Below are 18952 nucleotides of genomic sequence, written 5' to 3'. Positions count from 1 at the left end.
TTCTTGTAATAGAAGACCTTCCTCAGTTTGCTTTATTAAATAGCAAATTCATACAGAGTGTATCAAATCCTTACATTTTGATCAATGACTTGTCTTGAAAGTGTGTCGTCTCTGTGAAAAGGTGAAATAAAATGCAGACAGGAAACTTTACAAAATCCCAAGTCATATTTCACACTAAATGATAACGGCTTAACAAAAATAAGGCTAGCATTCAAATATACAACTATGTACAATTTCTTGTAAACAAAATTCCTTTTCATACATAATATTCTGTTTACAAGTACCCTTGAGAAGGGGAAAAATATCAATATCCAAAATATACCTCATCTTCTCATTTCATCTCGGTCACAAAGACCGGCACTTTGCGGTCTGAACTGGCCTCCTCGGATGAAACCGGTGTCCGGAACCAGTCAGCCACAATGTTTTATTCACGGCGGTTGATTCGCTGTCATGCAAACTAAGCAAAGGTTGGTAAAAAGTGAGTTTGTAGTTGTTTACTGCCGTGTGCCTGGTGGCAGGGTGAGATTGGCCATCAGCTCGTGGACCGAAGCAAATATGGTGCACTCTCCTAGGAAAGGAAGAAATAGATATGAAAGTAGAAGCAGGAGATCTTAAACATCAGATTAAATAGATCATTTTGAGCTGATTGAAAGTATTTACTATGCCGAAAAGACACAATCTATTCTTACTAATCGGGAAATCAGAAGATAAGGTGTCATTTCGACAAATTAAGTGTTACCACTGGTTTAGTTCTTTAAAATTGACCGTATAATTTGGGAAGTTTAACCACAAACTTTGATCAAAAGGCAAAAAGTGTATTCAACTCATGTGTATTTTCCCCGTATCAAAGGTGGGCTCACCTTGTCTGGCAGGGTGCATCTCATTGAACCTCTTCAGCATGTTGGAGACCATGAGCGCCGCCGCTCCGGAAGAGCTATGCTGTCTGGGTATGTCAGCTTGCTGGGTGATACCCGATGCCATATCGTACACGATAGGCACAATGATGTTCACGGGCTCTTGTGGCACAGGTACCGGCACGCGCTGTGTCAGCTGCAACTGCAGGAGGTGCAAAAGTATGTCGTCAGGAGGTTTTGAAGGATCCAGGCTAGGGATGCACGATTAACCGAAATCCAAATCGATATTGCGACGCGACCTAGTGCGATTGTGTCATTGCAAAACAGTGTTTTTTTTCAAGGATTTATAGTTCCATGTTTGTGAGTGATGGTGTGTTTGACCCATCAGAATAGTCACAGTTCGGGTTTTAACGGTGCCGGCCAATCAGGGGCGAGTTTTAACGCCACTAGCCAATAAAGGCGTGGCAAAGACACTATGGCTCGGTTCATAATGCAGAGCCTCATGCTCAATTCCGATTTTTGGATGAAATCAGATGTTTTCGTGAGATTATGCACATTTCCAACTAAATGCAACTTGTATGCGATTTCATCTCTAGTGTGAACGCCACAATGCACTCTTGTTTGCGGAAATACTCATGGATGTTAACAGCGTTGTCTCCCCAAATATTCACTTGACCTAAACCTAGCTTTCCCCCGATTGAATGCTGTCTGTGTGGTGTGATTTTAATTCAAATATTGTTAACTAGGGGCGGCAAGGCGGCTGAGTGGTTAGTGCGTCCGCGGCACAGTTCTGAGGTCATTGGATCAAACCCAATGACCGGTCTTACTGTGCGGAGTTTACATGGTCTACCCCTGCTTGCGTGGCTTTCCACTCATATTCGAAAGACATGCATGTCAGGTTAATTGGCTGGTTCAAGTTGTCCATAGGTGTGAATGAGCGAGTGAATTATTTTCCTCTCTAGCTTTTTACCTTTATTTCTGCTTTTTTTCTTATTTTGTACTCCATTTTCCTTTTTTTCATCTTCTTTTGTTTTTTTTTAATTGCCTTTTTTCTTACTTTTTTCTCATTTTTGTCTCTTTTTCTTTTATTTCCCTTTTCCTTGATTTTATTTTTTGCTCCATTATTTTTTCTTATTCTCTGTCTGCTTTTTCATTTTATGTTTTCTTTTTTTGTTACTTTTTTCACAGCTTTTTTATTTCCATTTCCTTTTTGTTCTTATTTTTTCTTGTTTTTCTTCTCTGTTTTCCTTTTTCTTCTATCCTTTTTTTGTTTTTTTCCCCCAGCTTTTGACTTTGGTATTCTTTCTTCCTTTTATGTTTTATTTTTCCTATGTTTGTCTTTTTTTTCATCCGACTGCCCTGACCAACTCTTCCAGTTTTATTTGGGTGGGTAAAGCATGTCCATGGGTGGGCACTGCCCACCCCTGATAATGCATGACTGCCCCTTGACCGTTTGGACAGAAGTCACACTCCAAAACATCAGATATGTACCGGATTTTGGACCCCATATGAAAGTGGCCTGGTTCTTGTGTGAGAAAGATGGATATGTGGCGTTCAGATGGACTTAAACAGATTGGATACAGGTTGCATCCGTGCAAAAAAAAAATACAATTTCCCTGCAGTGTGAACCGCGCCTAAACCACACATCCATGTGAGAACCTTGTGTAAGCAGACAGCAACAATAAAAAAGCTGCGCTGTTTAGTCAGTCAAGTCAAGTCAAATTTATTTATATAGCCCTTAATCACAAAAATAGGCAGCACGGCGGCGCAGTGGTTAGCGCGTGTGCGGCACAGTTCTGAGGTCGTGGGAACCCCCTGCGTGGGTTCAAATCCAGCTCCCGGCCTTACTGTGCGGAGTTTGTATGTTCTCCCCGTGCTTGCGTGGGTTTCCTCCGGGCACTCCGGTTTCCTCCCACATTCCAAAAACAAGCATTTCAGGTGAATTGCCCGGTCCAAATTGTCCCTAGGTGTGACTGAGCGAGTGAGTTGTCTGTCCCCGTGTGCCCTGCGATTGGCTGGCAACCAGTCCAGGGTGTCCCCTGCCCACTGCCCGATGATTGCTGGGATGGGCTCCAGCACACCCGCGACCCTACTGAGGATAAGCGGTGCAGCTAATGAGATGAGATGAGAATCACAAAAATGTCTCAAAGGACTGCACAGGATTACAATTACAAAATTGCACAATTACCTGATCTTAAACCAGCATGGTTAAAGCCTGTCAATATGACTAACACTCATGTTGTCTTCATTTTAGGGATTTTCATTTTTGGACTTTTATACAACTTACATGGAAATATGAATAAAAACAAAATTTCACGTCTCTACTGTTCTAGGAAAAGTCACAACATTTAAAGTGAAACAAAGTAGAATTCAAGGCGAGTTTCCTGGGTTTTAACAACACAAAACAGGAGGGTTAAGTACTCTCAAAAAGTAAAACTAGCGCATCAAAATTGCAATTCTGGTCTAAAAAAATCGCAATGAGTTTTTTTCTAAAATTGTGCAGCCCTTATCCAAGTAAAATGAAGGTAAGAACATGAACTTACAAAGAAGAGCATCTTGGACTTGAGCACCACAGCAATGGTTCCAGGGGGAGCAATGGGAGGAGCGCTGGGAGGTATAGTGAGGCAGAACTGAACGTTCCACTTTAGCTGTCCAGCTTGGTCTGGGAACTGCGGGAAGAAGGGCAAACATCGTACAGTGATGATTATGAAAGGGTCCTATGTCAAATCTAACCAAATTCAATACGAATTCTGTACTTCTCCATTGATTTTAAAGTTGTAACTTTAGGCTGCTTCGACTTATAGCCAAATGCTGCATTCAGGGTTCTTACACCCTTTTAATGGCCAAATTCAATCACTTTTCAAGGATTTTCTAAACCAATTTTCCCAAGTTCTCCAGTACCATTAAATGAAAAAAATACGGTGTGAATCATGTCAAGTCATAATTATTTGTGACGCCCTTCATCACAAGGAGTCTGTCAAAGGGCTGCACAGATTACAGATTATTGCAAACTACAGACTATTATGACACCGTCCCCTCATCTAAAACCTACATGTGGGCAAGGAAAAACTCAAAAACCTCAAGTCATGTTTATTTGTGACGCCCTTAATCACAAAGAGTCTGAATGGGCTTTGCAGACTACATACTATTATAGACAACATGAGGGCAAGGAAAAACTCTAAAACCTCAACACGCGGAAAATAAAGAAACCTTGAGAAGGGACCACAACATGAGGTAATCCATTCCTAATAATACACAGACATTCTCAAATCATGTATTTTGCAGAGCCTTGTAAGCTAAAATATCAATCCTACTAAAACATATCAGCCTATAAGTTTATAACATCTAAAAACACCAACCAGTTCAAGCTTCATGATGCGGACGCAGTCCCTGAGGATGTGTGTGGGCGCTCCCAAAAGCTTTGTGAAGGCATTCAAAGTGTTGTACTTGAACGGGGGGCCGGCAACCTTAAAACAGGGATATGACATGAAGCATGATTAAGATAAAAACATGCTTTACAGTTTTTGTCTTGTCCAGACACACTTAGGTCAAAACATTTTATTGCATCATGCCATTTTTGGAGCAGAAATTATCTTAAGCGCAAGACTAGTTTTATGATCGAAGATACCGTAAATTCCGGACAACGGATCGCACCTGATTAAAACCTGTCATGATTACCAATGCGATTCACCTTTGCCCGCTCATTTGGCGCCAACCGCTGCAGGCTCTGATTGGCTCCCTGTCACTATTTAAACCCACTCCTGTCAATCCCCTGTTGTCAGTGCGTCTGCGAACCTCTTATTATACAACGCAAGCCCTTTTCGACCCGGACTCCCGCCTGTGTCATTTTTGCTCCCGTTTGTCTCCGGGCTACGACCTGTTTTGATCCTGACCACGTCTGCTCTCCCGTCCTGACTTACGACTCATTTTTTATCCCGACTACGTCGACTCTCCCGTCCTGGCTTACGACTTGTTTCCGACCCCAACCACGCTATGCTCTCCCAGTCCCGGCTACCGACCAGTTTTTCCGTCCCTGACACCGCCATCGCTTGCTACGGAAGATCCAATTCCATGTTCGGATCACAGTCCGAGTGCGAGAGTGACTTGCTTCCCCCGTCCAGTGAACACCGGATCGTGGGCGCAGCCCTTCCTCTTTTTTTCAATAAACTTGTGGTAAACGTTACGCAATTGGGTCCTGTTTCCGTTCTGGTTCTGACAAAAACCTGCATGCTCATATTGAAGAATGAAACTTTTTGTTTTTGTAAAAGCTGCCTCGCATTTTAAGCTGTAGACTTAAACAGCAATAAAAATGAACTAATATACATCAATTTCTTACATTTTAAGCCCAGCACACACCTGCTGCCAACCGAATGTGGATTTTGGCCTCGACGCCTTTGGCTGCAGAACGCCATTGGCGCTATGCCCCCACACTCCTGATGTGGTTTTCAGTTATGCTCTGAGTTGTATACGTCACGTGTTTTCGGATCATGTGACCATTCAGATGATGATCGCGAAGACAAGCACATATCTACTACTGCCCCGAAACTAAATGCAAATAAGGGTCGTTTCGCGTAAAACGTGAGCCTTTTAGTGGCAGATACAACACAGATGTGGAAGTATTCTTTTTCTGTTGTCATTAGTGGTTGTTCAGTACCTCACCAAATTGTATTAGCTTGTCATTGTTCCTCGAAGATTAAAGGACACTTCAGTAATCTGCCATTGACGCTGATGGTATGGAAAGAGAAGTGTACCATTTTTGATGGATAACTTTGTGAATAAGTTGTAAATATTAATAATAAACTGTCAAACCACCCGTTTTGCTCCCGTTATGAATTATATGAACAATGTTGGGAAAAACATAATTTTCTCAAAGGGTGTTAAAACGTTTCCAGAAGTTACAGAAGTGTTTCATAAATAGAGAGCATGCATCGTAAAAGCCAAAGCTAGACCTTTTCTACAGTGCTGCAATGAAAAAAAGCTGTTCCATATTTAATACTGCAGTGTTTAATATTAATTTCAAAAATCCGGATTTGTAGTCCGGAATTTACGGTTTACATTTAAAAAAGTTTATATTTGTCGAAACTTACTTTAATTGTGCCAGTATAGTGTTCAATAGCAGTGTCTGAAACCCGTGAGAAAAAGTTAGCGGACACCAGGGCAGACAACTCTGAAAAGTTGCCTGCCCAGCCATAAAGTTGTCTGCCCCATTTTTCACAACTTGAAACACAATAAAAAAACATTGTTGCAAAGGATTAAGGATTGATAATCAGAATATATAACAGAACAACACTTTTAAGTTAAGTTTATTATAAATCTACCTATAACATTCATTGAATGTATATGACATTTCTGTTTTCCATCTGCCATCAGTATGTACCTGTATCGACTCATCATCATTCATGCAATGTTTGCGTTGCGTCGTCTGCTACAAGCCACGTGAACTGTTAGCTTCTTTTGAATTTTTCTTCTGGGGCTGAAGTTTTGGCTTGATTCCTAACTACTTATCGATTTTTCTTGTGTTCTCTGATATGCAAATGCACAGCCTTAAAACGCTCAGGAGAGTCCTGAAGCACGAGGTTATTCGATGCAGGTTTCTGATTGGCTGCCGAGTATGCAGATTGCCAAAAGAATCGAAATTTCCAAACCGAATGAAAGATTTCGAAATCGGAATAGAGCAAACGTTTGATTTGAAAAAAATTAAAAATTAAAAAATAGAAACGAAAGATTTTTTCTTCCTTCCACCCGGGCAGAGACGTTTTGTAAGTTGTACGCCCCGAGCGTCCGGGCAGACGTCATTTATGACACTGTCAATAGGAATAAAAACATTTAAATTTTCAACTTTTAGCAGTAGTATATTAATCAGAAGCGTCTCTCTTCTATCATTTTACCACAACAACAATGATAAAAGCAAATTAGGACAGTGCGTACCCGTGTTTCAAAGAACTTCTCCAGCACCTGAAGTTCCTCCTGGGACCAGGGACCTGCATTCTCCGGAGTGACTTTGAGTTGGAGAGTCTGGTAGTTCTTTGGGTTAAGAGCGACACGGCACTTGAGCACATCTGTTTTGAACATGATGACGCCAGGCTCGTTGGAGTTTACAATGGATAGCTGTACAAGACACAAGCAGTGAGTGATGGCACTAAATAAACAGAATATCCCCAAACTGGAGATTTGTCAGAGTCTCACATTGGCTTCCTGCTGAATGATCTGCTGTAGGTGTCGCCTCATGATGACTGAACCTAGGAAGCGCTCTAGTGGTGAGCAGAGGTAGCTGCCGGCCAAGCCCGGCACCAGGCACGGGGTGGGAGAGGGCAGCAGAAGCACGTGCAGAGCATTGTGGGTGAGGACGGTTGGGATGGAGGCGGCCCAGGACCGCTGAGGTAGTTTACGAGGCGGGGGCATACTGGTGGGCATGATTTGAGATCCTACCCAAAAAAAAAAAAAGAATACAAAAGGTCACAAGCTAGATTTGTTAAGATCTAGAGCTCAAGGCCAAATATCGCACAGGAATTTGACAGGTATCGTGATTGGCATTTTTATTCATTAGACGGGCCGATTAAAAATAATTCAAACTGGGTCTCTCCCGCCTTCTTTCTCTGATGCTATCCACCCAGCACATTCTGATTGGATAAACGACCGGGGGCGGACCCAATATAGCAAAAAGAATAACGTAAGAGCGGACTAAACACCTGGCTGCTCTGCTAACTCTGAGTCCTGACATGCCTGTGAATCAAGACCGCTGATAATATTCAGATTTTTAAAAGTTCGTGGTAGAAAAGTATGTGTGAGATTAAGAGAGTTTAAAAGGTTTAGTTACATTGTTTTAGGTAAGCACATTCAGGGAAAGACTAATATATTAGCTCTTATCATAACATTAGTTCGTCAATCAAGTGTGTGTCTGTGATTGAGAGCATAAAAATTACGCTTAAGAAGAAAGTAGAGTGTTAAGCTGTTACAAAAACAATAGTTTGTCAATCTGGCTTAAAAACAAAACCCACACTTTTCAATTCAATTGGCGAGCTCTGTTGGAATTTACATTGCATTTTGCAATTTTTCTTTTAGATTAATTTAGGTCATGTTGGTTGTATTAAAATGTTTATGTATTTATTGTCAAAAAGATCAGGGAGCTAGGTTTCAATGTGGCTTTATAAGTAGAGTAGCATGTAACTTAAGGATGTATAGATTACTGCTGATAGCACTGGAATAGTAAAGGGTTGTGATTTTGCATTTTGCAGGGAGTGACATTTTTTTTTTAGTCCCCTTTGAATATTTAGGTTGGAAAATGGGATCCTGTTTGTATCATGACATTGTATTAAACAAGAAAATTCTACAGCTTAGTAGTCCACCTACACTTCATGTTAGAAGATAGGTATTTACCAGTTCCAGCGCGCGGAGAGTGGGGATCAGGAATTGGTGAGTGCAATGACGGGTTACCAGGCGACATGCCATGGATTCTCGCCCCAGGAGAAGGACCTGAGACCTGGGGAGACCCTGGCCACTGGCCTCTGTGGCTTGGAGACACCATGGCATAGGGAGAGCTGGGATCCAGGGCACCTAGTGTGAGGAATGGAGACAATTTTAATACACACAAACTTGAATACACAACTCTGTGCCATGTCCTTTGAAGACAAGCATTTTCTGTGCGGTGCGCAACCTAAAAAGCTCGGCAAGGGAGGTTGGTGTTCAGGAATTCATGAGGGCCCCCAGAACTAAGCCCGTCTTACCGTGGGGGCTGGCAAAGCTTGTCTGACCCATGGCTATCCCCAGAGAAGATGGAGACGGGGTTGGGCCGAAAGGAGAGGGAGCCCTCAACGCTCCACTAGGGGAGCCAGAGGCATGGATGTTCCCTGCACATATACACCACATCTCGTCAGACTAAGAAGGTCCCTCGCACGCTTTCCCTGTCATCCCAAGTGCACATGCTAAAGCTAGAAAGCATGGCAAGCATGTTTGAGATGGCGCAACATGGAAGAAGCAAGACTTGGGGCGAGGGGCAAAGCTTAAACAAAGTTTACAAAATGGCTGCTTTTTTCATGAAATTGATATTGCTTCGAAAGGAACTCTGCATTGTGGTGGGGCGACACAGCGGGCTAGAAAAAACCTTTCATATCAAGTCATATTTTTCAGCACACTGAATGTACCTGGCGATTGTGTGGGCATCATGGATGGTGAAGGAGTGACGTTGGCGTGGTAGTTTGATGGTGGTGAAGTAAGCGGAGGGTATACACCACCAGCGGGCCTCAAGGTTTGGGGCTGAGCCTGAAACTGACTCATGAGCGTGTCCATCATGTCCACACCCACCGGTGATGGAGGGTTATCATCTTCATTGACAGACCGTCTACGGGCATCCTGGTTGCTGTCTACGAACATGCTAAGGAATGTCTAAAAAGAGAATTGCCAAAAACACAGTGTAAGAGGTGATAATTGGTGGTCATTGCATGTTTTTCACGCAATTCGGAATGGACAGTGCATCCCATTAATTATTTAGCCATCTTTTAGAAGGGTGGAAATATTTTAGAAATAATTGGGATTTTTTTAGCCCCAATATTGCAATTCAATCTGAATTCATAAATAGAGTGCTCTTGTAGCACTCTCTATACAAGCACCTCTAAAATGAGAATTTCAATACAGTAATCACTTGCTCTACCTTGGTTTACTTTTCGCAGTTTCGATACTTAGCGGATTTTCACCGTACAATGTGTTCTACAGCAGACAACACACAGCATATGCCATCACAGGGCCAGGTCGCAGAGGGCTGGGTGTGTGTTAGGTGTGTGTGACTGTGATAGGTTGAGGTATGCTCTCTAACAGCTGAGTGGCGCACAAGTCAATGTGTCCGACAAAAAACAAACTGCAAATCACAGCGACTGATTGAAAAGAAATGTATCAATTCAATCAGACTTTGAGAAAAATCAGAAAAGCCTAATGTATTAATGGTTGCAACTCCCTTTAATTAACAATAACAACTTGTGAACACAATACAGCACCTATTTACTCACAGCAAGACAGGCTATGTAGAAAAATTGCGACAATAATAGCATCTACAATGACGTCATCTGTTATCATTAACCAAGACGACCCGAATTAGAGCTGAAAAGAGCCAGACGAGATTGATCTGACAAACACAGCTTTTCCTTTTTTAGGTAAATTCTGTTTTAAAAGTTTAGACAGCATACAAAATTGAACTGGTCAAAAAACATATGAAGCATGGTGAAAAAGTTGACAGGTATGCTATTACTGCAGTGTTCATTTTACCTCTGAAAAGTGATGAGTCCAGGTGACTCACATGCTCAAAAGTCTATGGGTCCCAACAGAGATCTATGGGTCCCCAAAATTTAGTGTTATCGAGGTTGAAATTGTAAATCGGTGACAAATATATAATAAAAATCTATATATTCATTCAGTTTTAATCATCAAATTATTAATTCATTTTCTGCATCAAATTAATGTTGGTAATATTCAGATGAAAGGGATAACCACAAACCGGGGACGCACGTTGATTTGAAACGATGCATCCCCAACAAAAATGATGCGTCTAGGACGCAGGGACGCGGGCAAACGAGAACACTATTACTAACCCCCCTTTCTCAGCACCACGCGCACACACACCACCGTTATGGCCACTGTCTCTATGGTAAATGCTCATCATAAACTCGGATTTGATTTCAATATTATTATTCTATTTATCTTATTACTGTATATTTATGTTGTATTACTATTTCAATGTGTTTTTATTGATCAAGAAGATGTGTTTTATACCCATTGAATAATTACTTGAATGCTCCTGGGAGGAACTTTTTTTAAATTACTTTAAATCGAGAAATTTGGCTCGCAATTTGACTTAAGAGCATGATCCTTGAACGAATTAGACCCGTATGAAGAGGTCCATTCATCGATCCATTATCTATACTGCTTATCCTCAGTAGGGTCGCGGGTGTGCTGGAGCCCATTTTAGCTGTCTTCGGGCAGTGGGCAGGGGACACCCTGAACTGGTTGCCAGCCAGTCGCAGGGCACACAGGGACAGACAATTCGCTTGCTCATTCACACCTAGGGACAATTTGGTCTTGCCAATTAACCTGACATGCATATTTTTGGAATGTGTGAGGAAACCGGAGTGCCCGGAGTAAACCCACGCAACCACGGGGAGAACATGCAAACTCCACACAGGAGGTTCGATCTCATGACCTCAGAACTATGCTGCTGTGCTGCCCTGTATGAAGAGGTACCATTGAATATTATGAAATTACCTTGAGTCCAGGGGCAGGGTAAAAGCCCTCCACAAGCTTGGTGTTGTCAAAGAGACTGTATGCTCCGTCTCTGATGGCCACGACGCCACGGCTGCGGCAGTAGATATCGATGCAATACATGTTGCGAAAGGCCAGGCGGATGTGTGTCGGTGACTGAGGCAGGATGGAGAAACACTGATAGGCAGTGTTGGTGCGCTGGGTTAGGCCGAGCATTGGCACGGTTGGTAGTTTGTTGATGGCATTTAGAGGGGCTTGCGTGTCGTACAGCACCTACAAGAAAGGAAAATTGAAATGATCTAAAAGTATATTATACAAAAATACATAAGAGTGTATATTCCGGACTATAAGTTTTTTTTCTTTTAGTTTGGCTGTCGTGAGTCTTATGTGTGAAATTATTATAATTTTACATGTTATCTTTACACTAAAACTTATGTGTTAAATTATTAAGACATTATTATATCCTTTCACATGTTATTTTCACACTAAACCGCATGAGGGCGCTCTAGGCCAGTGTTGAGAAATTCATCATTGCCGGTAATTTATAAAAACAACAGAGAAGGGGCTGAACAAAAATGGCATTGAAAATAAAATTCTGCAGTTTGAAACTGATGCATGTTTTTTATGCTGGAGTTATCTAAATAGCTTAACTCTTAACTCTATCATACGTCATTACTGACATTACCATGCATGTCAGTCATCTAACGTTCGTCTTCGTACATTGATGTACCCTGTTGTTCTCTATTTTATTTTTAAATTGCATTGCCTTTCAAGATGACCTGTATGATATGGTGTTGGATTTAATTAAATACATTTCCCCCAAAATGCAACATATACTACAGATTTTTTTCCTTATAGATGCATTTGGCTTGTAGTCCAAAAAATACAGTACCTACAATGGTAGTCAACAACAATTTTAACATGTAAGTCAACCCTACAGGATTTCCAAATGATAATATATTATTTGGGCCACCAGTAGTCTAAACTTTTTTTAATCATTTTATGAGGGAAGCCATTTAAAGAGTTGTTGACCAGGGAGGATTTCATCTATATTGTTTTGGGCTGAGCTAACATCCAATCAAGTTTCAACCCTTTTCTTAAGCTTATCCATGACACCCCATTAGATAAAGCCTGAGTAACATTGAAGTCATCACACCTGAATACCAACTTTCAAAACAGGCACCACCCAGAGATGGATAAAAACATTGCTTCCAGAAAGATTTAATACTAACTCAAAATAATGTGTTTGGAAATTCTTTTGGGTTTTCCTTTACTTTGTATCATCAAATTCTGGTATTTTATCTGAGTCCGGATGCAATGCCCCTAAGAATTAATTAGTCAGAAGCAGTTTTCACACAACCAGGGGGAAAAAGTAATAGTAACCGGTTTATTGCCATTCCCCATGAATATTCCTACACTGCAAATACAAAACACATACATAATGTAAGGCCTGTTGATGTTGTGAATAAATATAAAACTTGGCAGACAGCACAACACTACACAAGAGACAAGGGACTGCTGTCGTGGCTTTGCAAAACAATGCGTTTCTAAACAGGTGCCAACCAACCACCAACACTATCACTATCGCTTAAAGTTGGATACTGCCACGTTGACTTTGTCCCTCACTGATGTTCTTACAGAATAAATGGCAGCAAGAGACTCAACAACACCCCACATACACAATATTTTTACCTGCAAGAGCTGAATGACATTGGGGTTCTTGTTGAACATCTCTTGTAGCTGGTGAAGGATGATATTATGGCAGTTTGAGCAACCTGAGTTTGGCCCTACAGTTCCAAGAGCCAGGTGGAAGCGTTGACTGTTAGGGTTCCATTGAATGGTGACGGAGCTGCCCTTGGTGGTGCCGTAGCAGAGTACTAGCTTGCGAAAGTTGTACAGACGCACTTCAGAGAACAAGCCAAGGTATGAGGGTAACTCTGGGAGAGCACAACAAGGAGATCATTAATTGATAAAACCATTCAAAGAAGATGTGAACTATACAGTTTTAATACACAGGGTGTTAGCCTTCAGATATCTGCAATAACTTGTGTTGGCTCCATTGTGTTACCACGAGTGATCATTTCTTAGAGTTTGACAGTACCTGGAATTGCCCGGGAGAAGTGAAGAACACACTGGTACAGCTGGCTGATAGCACTCCAGTCATTGAGAAACATTTCAACAACTTTGCGGCCACCCACAGGCTCCGACAGGGGGTTCTCGTAAGTGAGGTACACGTGTCGTGTGGAGGCTGAAAAAATGCAAGATTTCAATTAATATGTAATGGCCATATTACAATGTAAGAAAACCATCTGGGCTTGATACCTTGCTCCTTGCTATTTGTGCTGCTGAGGGGGCAGTTGGCCAGCACGAGTTCGGCCACCCAAGTGCGATTATTCCTGCCCTGCAGGCGGAAGGTGCAGTCTAGGAGGGAACGATCTAAAGCTTTTCTTATCTCCTCCCCAACACCTTTGCAAGGAGGGATCCTAAAAGAACACATTTTTTTTTGCTTAGCCACACAACAGTCTTAGGATCCCTCTGTGAAATAAGAAAACAGTTGCTATTGTCTTTAAAGCATAAAGTTTAGTAAGTAGCAGATTGGTCAATGTGTTGCAGTTGCAGTGAAACATTCCTTAAATACCTATATTTTAACAATATGCCCTGGCATTATTTGTGCGCCCTAAAATTAAGTAATTGTTGTAACACTATGATACAGCAATCCTCCACCTGGGACATTATATTTGCACCTTAAAACAAAGAACCACTTAACCTCCTAAGACCCGGGGTTCTTGTTTGATGTGCAGAACTTAGGAGGTTAATGAGGGAATTATGTCTCAAGAGAAATATATGAAGTCGAGATGTCCCAATAACACCTTTTTCGTGCACGAGCCACAGTCTTTAATTTTAAGTATTCTAAGTATCTGCCGATCCCAAGTCCAAGCAATATTTGGGTATGCCTGTGATTTTTCTCAAAAACATATACAAATGTAAATACATATTTGTATGTGTATATGATATAAAGTATGTAACTTCTTATATGAATATTAACAGGCCATTTCATCAAATAGGTTTTGAAACACTCTAAATAAACTCAAAGTTCTATTTTGCATACATTTCTAAAATGTTATGTTGCAAATTCAGTAGTGAAAGAATGTGCAAAAAATGAAGTTTTTTGCATGTTGTTTCATTCTTGAAGTGAAAGTCTTTATTGGATTTTATGTAAATAAATAAAAAATCCATAATTAGCACAATCTACATTTATGTGTAGTCAAGTTACTTTATAAAAATGTATTATCTTGTAAGTCCTTGTGAATGAGCGGAGCCTTAGCTCGTCTCTTAACCAACACAATTGATTAATGAGCTTTTTTAACTTCTACTGACCACCAAATCATTTGCACTCCTTAAACACCGATTAAAGTTGCGTGGATTGGAGCGGTAGCTACCTTAGAACTAGAATTGTCTTTGTCATTGACAACAACATAATAAGCATTTGTTTACAACAGTATTAGATGTGGCAGTGCTGCTGTCGTTCAATCCAGTCTCAACTTGTACAGGCCTCAGTATGGCAAATGCCTATTTGGGTTGGCACGTTGATGATGAGAATTGTAAAAATGAGTGAAGGAGGATTATGTGTGATTAACTTTAGCTTCGAGTCTCCTGTAGCACATGGAGCAATGTAAATGTAAGACAAAGCTAGAAATGTATCTCCGTGAGTAAATAAAATTAAGCTATTACTGTTGAATAATAAGTTATTATCTATCTGTTTTGTTATACAGTTTTGTGACCCTTCAAATGTGTTTCCCCAATCATCTTTGGCTGATACAGATCAGCAGAAAACTCTGACCACGTGAGCAGGACCGAGACATCCCTTATGTAAAGAAAATGGATACTGTTACATGCATGTGTGTTTATGAAATATAAACAAATTACTTTAGCAGCCGGATGGCGTGACTGCTTCCGTCTCCTTCCACTTGAACTCCCTGGTTGGGTATCTCCATGTTGGAAAGCTACATAATAGCCAAGATGCATGTCATGAACAATGTCACGTTTAATTAAGAAAGGTGTAGGAATGTCTTGAATATCTAAGCTTCTAACTCACCTCAGTTCTGAGGCCAACGAAAGGCATGTTACTGTCACAAATGGCAACAATGTGAGCCAACTCCTTGTTGAAGGCGCTCATTTCCCCTGAGCGCTTGGGCTTTTTTGGCTCCGTTTCAGCCTGCTCTCCAGTCATCTAGGGAGACAATGAGAAGAAAATTATTATCATGACAATGCTTAGGTCAGACAATTGATAGATCATGTTTATTTAGTAATTTATATTTTTCTGACAACACTTTTTAATAAGATAACCAGAGAACGAGGGAATGACTATGATACGGTACAATCGAAAGGGATGATGAAAATGTTTGTATTTAACAATATATTCTACTTTATTTAACTCACGTTTCCAGGAGAATTGTCCATGAGTGCCAAAACGCAATAATGCGGGTTTATTGATTCATTTATTTAACACTATCATAAAGGGTTTGGCGCAGCTCATAAGTAAAAATCCAGCCTCCACCATGTGATGGCAGGAGTGGCTATGATCAGATCTCTGTCCACACATTGAGAAACACTTCCTAGGTTTGCTTCCTGTATCCAGCGATTGAGAGTGTATAGGCGGCCCCGGGGGAGACGTAGTGAAGCAGTGTGGTGATAAAAGCGAATATATGGATAAGGACAGACAGACACTGCGACAGAGGTTTTTTCTTTCTAACAAGTCCTTTCATCATTTTCGGGGCAGAGAGAGAGAACGTTTTGTGCACAAATGCACAAAAAAAAAGTTTAAATTAAAAAAAAACACAGAAGAAAAAGTTCTGCTTGGAATCCATCTTTTCACAAATAGCAGTTTTCTTAAAAGCATTTTCTTCAAGAAATGTTGCTATATTTAATTGTACTTTACTTAACAATGGTAGAAACTAGAAACTAACTTTTTTTCTAATAAAAGATGAGGGTTGAAGCTTTATTTTTATATGTCCTATGCCTATATAGCTAGAGGATTTTATTTGCTGCAGGCCTTCAAAAATGAGTCAAATTGTCAAAAATTGTCTGGCTTCCCATTTGAGAGAAACGTCTGGCATTGAATGAGTTAAATGAATCCAAGAATTAAAAGTGCTAACCTTTCTTTTTGCAACAGGCCGATGTGCTCGCGTTAAGCTAGTGTTTTGCACAAGATGTTCAAGGTTGGGCTTGAATTGCTGCAAGAGCTGCGCGCACATGGGTCCGTCGTCTCCTTCCAGCTGAGTTACAAATAGGAAAGAGTACTTGTACTGCAGCGCTGTTGGATTGCCCGGCGAATCAAGCATTTCCACGACCTGGTCATTAGAAAGTAAATGATGAACAATGCAGAAAATGGAGGTAAATATTTCATTCAATTGTTAGTATGTCACACAAGTGTCACTCACAATATAGTACTGCGGAAGACGCGTAAGCTTGATGAAGAGCTTGTTCTTACACAACAACCCCACAGGGTGTGAAGCCGTATTGGACAAATGAAGGACATCTGTACACACGGTAGGAAGGTGCTTCACGGACTGCCTGCATCGCTGCTCACCTAGCCAGAATCTGCCAGAAAATGATCAGATCAATAACAATCTATAAGCCCAGGAATGTCAAACATATGGCATGCAGGCCAGATTTGATTGGATAATTTAATTCAACCCGCTATCAATTTTGAAGTATGTCAAAAAAAGAAGCGAGTCTCTAGGTCATTTCTATTAAAATTTATGATTTTATAAAATGAATGATAATCAAATGTTTTCTCTGGCTGCTAGAGGGCATTATTGATTTTTTATAGCGGTTTGAGTTGGTTCTGGTGTAAAAGTGCTAATGCTATCACTTTGGATTTTTCTTTTGCAGCTGCCATTTTTGTTTTCCTTCTTTCTGACAAACCTACATTTCAACTAAAAACTGAAAATTTTGAAAGCAAGGAAAGCAAATGACATGGAGATGATAAGATCAGTTATGGAAAGATTCCCTGGATTTCAAAAGATTGACTACAAAATGGAGGAAATGCTGAACAAAATGAAGGAAACAAAAAAGACCTGGGAGATGTGCAGAAATGACAAATAAAGAAAGACTCAAAGATTTTGTTAAAACAAAAGTAAGTCTCCCTGGTCAAATGAAAACACAGCTGATCAAGAGGAGTGAAGACCTGGACCTGAAATTTTTAACGGTGTAAGATGTAATAATTTCTTTGTATGACTGATAAAAATCAGCGTCTAAATTTATTTTGGGGACAGGTCTCTGATAAACCTATGGCTTCAACCTGTCATCCTTTTTCTTTTCGTGTAAAATGATTGAATAGAAAAAATGAACAAGAAAATACAAAAAATAAAATACAAAACGGCATTCACTCAACTGTTAAAATACGGCAGTTGACACATTCAAGCCAAATAAAAAAATAGTTTTCGCCATTGTATGTGAATAAATGCATACATGCCAACCTAACAACATAACAAAGTCATATCACGCACGCGGTCGTGCATTTGTTTTATTCGAAGATGGTGAAAATGGTGAAAGTAAGAAAAGGATTGTTTCAAATACCGTCTTAATGCCAACTCAAACCCCCAAGAATGAAAAAGGAAAAGTTTATTTGAGCGCATCTAAGAATTTCATATACTTTACTTGCACACACAACCAAAGGAACTGCAATGATGATTTCAGCCAGAAGATGGCATCAGCAGGTAGAATATTTTGAAGTTACATACACCTCCCTTAAATTTGAAAGAGTGTTTTGTTTTGTTGTGAAAAAAGCAGGCGATTTTGAGGGGCAAAAAACGATAGTGTTGGCATATAAATGTGTCGTTTCCCCTGTCACCAGTGGTTAGAATATGGAGGGTAGGTCATTAATGTAGGCTGTATGATAAAGCATAACACTGAAAAACACAGCTAAAATTTGGAATAGACTTTTTTAATGTAGCTACAAATATTCAATGCCTATGCTACAGCAGGCATACTTACTTGAGTTGCTGAAGCCATGCCAAGATGCGCTTCATGTCGTCATTGATAGTCTTCTCAATGTCATCCAGCATCGTTTGATCTGACGAAAGAAACTATTACTATCATAAAAGTACACACAAACGGGATACATCAAGATGGCGGCTTCCACCCACCTAATCCATATAGCATTGGCTGTAGCATGCCAGAATGCAAGTCGACAAAGATATGTAAGCACTCTGAGCGACCACATGGCTCCAGTATAGGAATGACAAGAGTGGGTAGAGCTGTTTCAATGAATGCTGAAATTGAGAGAGAGAAACCTATTAAGTTACCATTTTGTTGGAATGAAAAAGCATCAGATGTAAAGTTGGATTCACAGGGTTTGTACACCCTTAAGGACTTTTCAAGCCAGTTTTCCAATTTCTCCAGTACCATTAAAATCGAAAATCCGATTTGAATAATGTATATTGCAGAGCGACAAATATATCTGCCATTTACATATGCGATTTTTAATATTGCGCATGCATTTATCAAGACGGATGATTTTTAGATCTTGGTAAATCGCAAATATCCCGTATTGGTAGAGACACATCTGTACCCATATAGGTGTTGGGTAAAAATTACAGCAATATGTAGCTTACATTTCAGATGCAGGAAGTTCTTCCCATTACAATTTTCCACAGGCAAAAGCTACCCTAATGTTTTTGCATGACCCATAATTGATACCCTTGCACGAATACACATTTAATAGCGACCTGTTTAAGTGTAGCAAGCACCTGTCCTCTTGGGCGCGTCCCGTAGTTGGCGATGCCACTTTATAGGGCCATGCCGTACGAACTAATACCAGCTGCAGTTAATCACGAGGGAAATAGAAA

General features: G+C 40.5%; 1 protein-coding gene across 2 annotated transcripts in view; it reads right to left on the bottom strand.

Moving 5' to 3' along the window:
* Positions 1-18952, bottom strand: part of med14 (mediator complex subunit 14) — a 33007-nt gene continuing 14055 nt past the window's right edge. Inside the window, exons 11-29 of one of the 2 annotated variants that reach the window (XM_088353177.1) lie at positions 18251-18376; positions 18099-18177; positions 16541-16700; positions 16256-16450; positions 15196-15330; positions 15027-15103; positions 13422-13582; positions 13201-13347; positions 12792-13036; positions 11103-11372; positions 8996-9236; positions 8579-8701; positions 8232-8408; positions 7041-7279; positions 6783-6962; positions 4214-4321; positions 3398-3523; positions 861-1056; positions 1-568 (exon numbers count right to left, since the gene is read on the bottom strand). In XM_088353177.1, coding sequence (XP_088209303.1) covers positions 495-568; positions 861-1056; positions 3398-3523; positions 4214-4321; positions 6783-6962; positions 7041-7279; positions 8232-8408; positions 8579-8701; positions 8996-9236; positions 11103-11372; positions 12792-13036; positions 13201-13347; positions 13422-13582; positions 15027-15103; positions 15196-15330; positions 16256-16450; positions 16541-16700; positions 18099-18177; positions 18251-18376 — 3059 coding nt within the window. In that variant the 3' untranslated portion in view covers positions 1-494. The remainder of the gene's footprint in view (positions 569-860; positions 1057-3397; positions 3524-4213; positions 4322-6782; positions 6963-7040; positions 7280-8231; positions 8409-8578; positions 8702-8995; positions 9237-11102; positions 11373-12791; positions 13037-13200; positions 13348-13421; positions 13583-15026; positions 15104-15195; positions 15331-16255; positions 16451-16540; positions 16701-18098; positions 18178-18250; positions 18377-18952) is intronic. The other variant, XM_088353176.1, reaches the window with a different exon arrangement.

Source organism: Urocampus carinirostris, chromosome 14, assembly GCF_059441175.1.
Source record: "Urocampus carinirostris isolate Australia breed hairy pipefish chromosome 14, RoL_Ucar_1.0, whole genome shotgun sequence".
Taxonomy (NCBI): domain Eukaryota; kingdom Metazoa; phylum Chordata; class Actinopteri; order Syngnathiformes; family Syngnathidae; genus Urocampus; species Urocampus carinirostris.
Note: the sequence above shows the minus strand (reverse complement) of the source record. Positions and strands in the feature narration are given on the sequence as shown.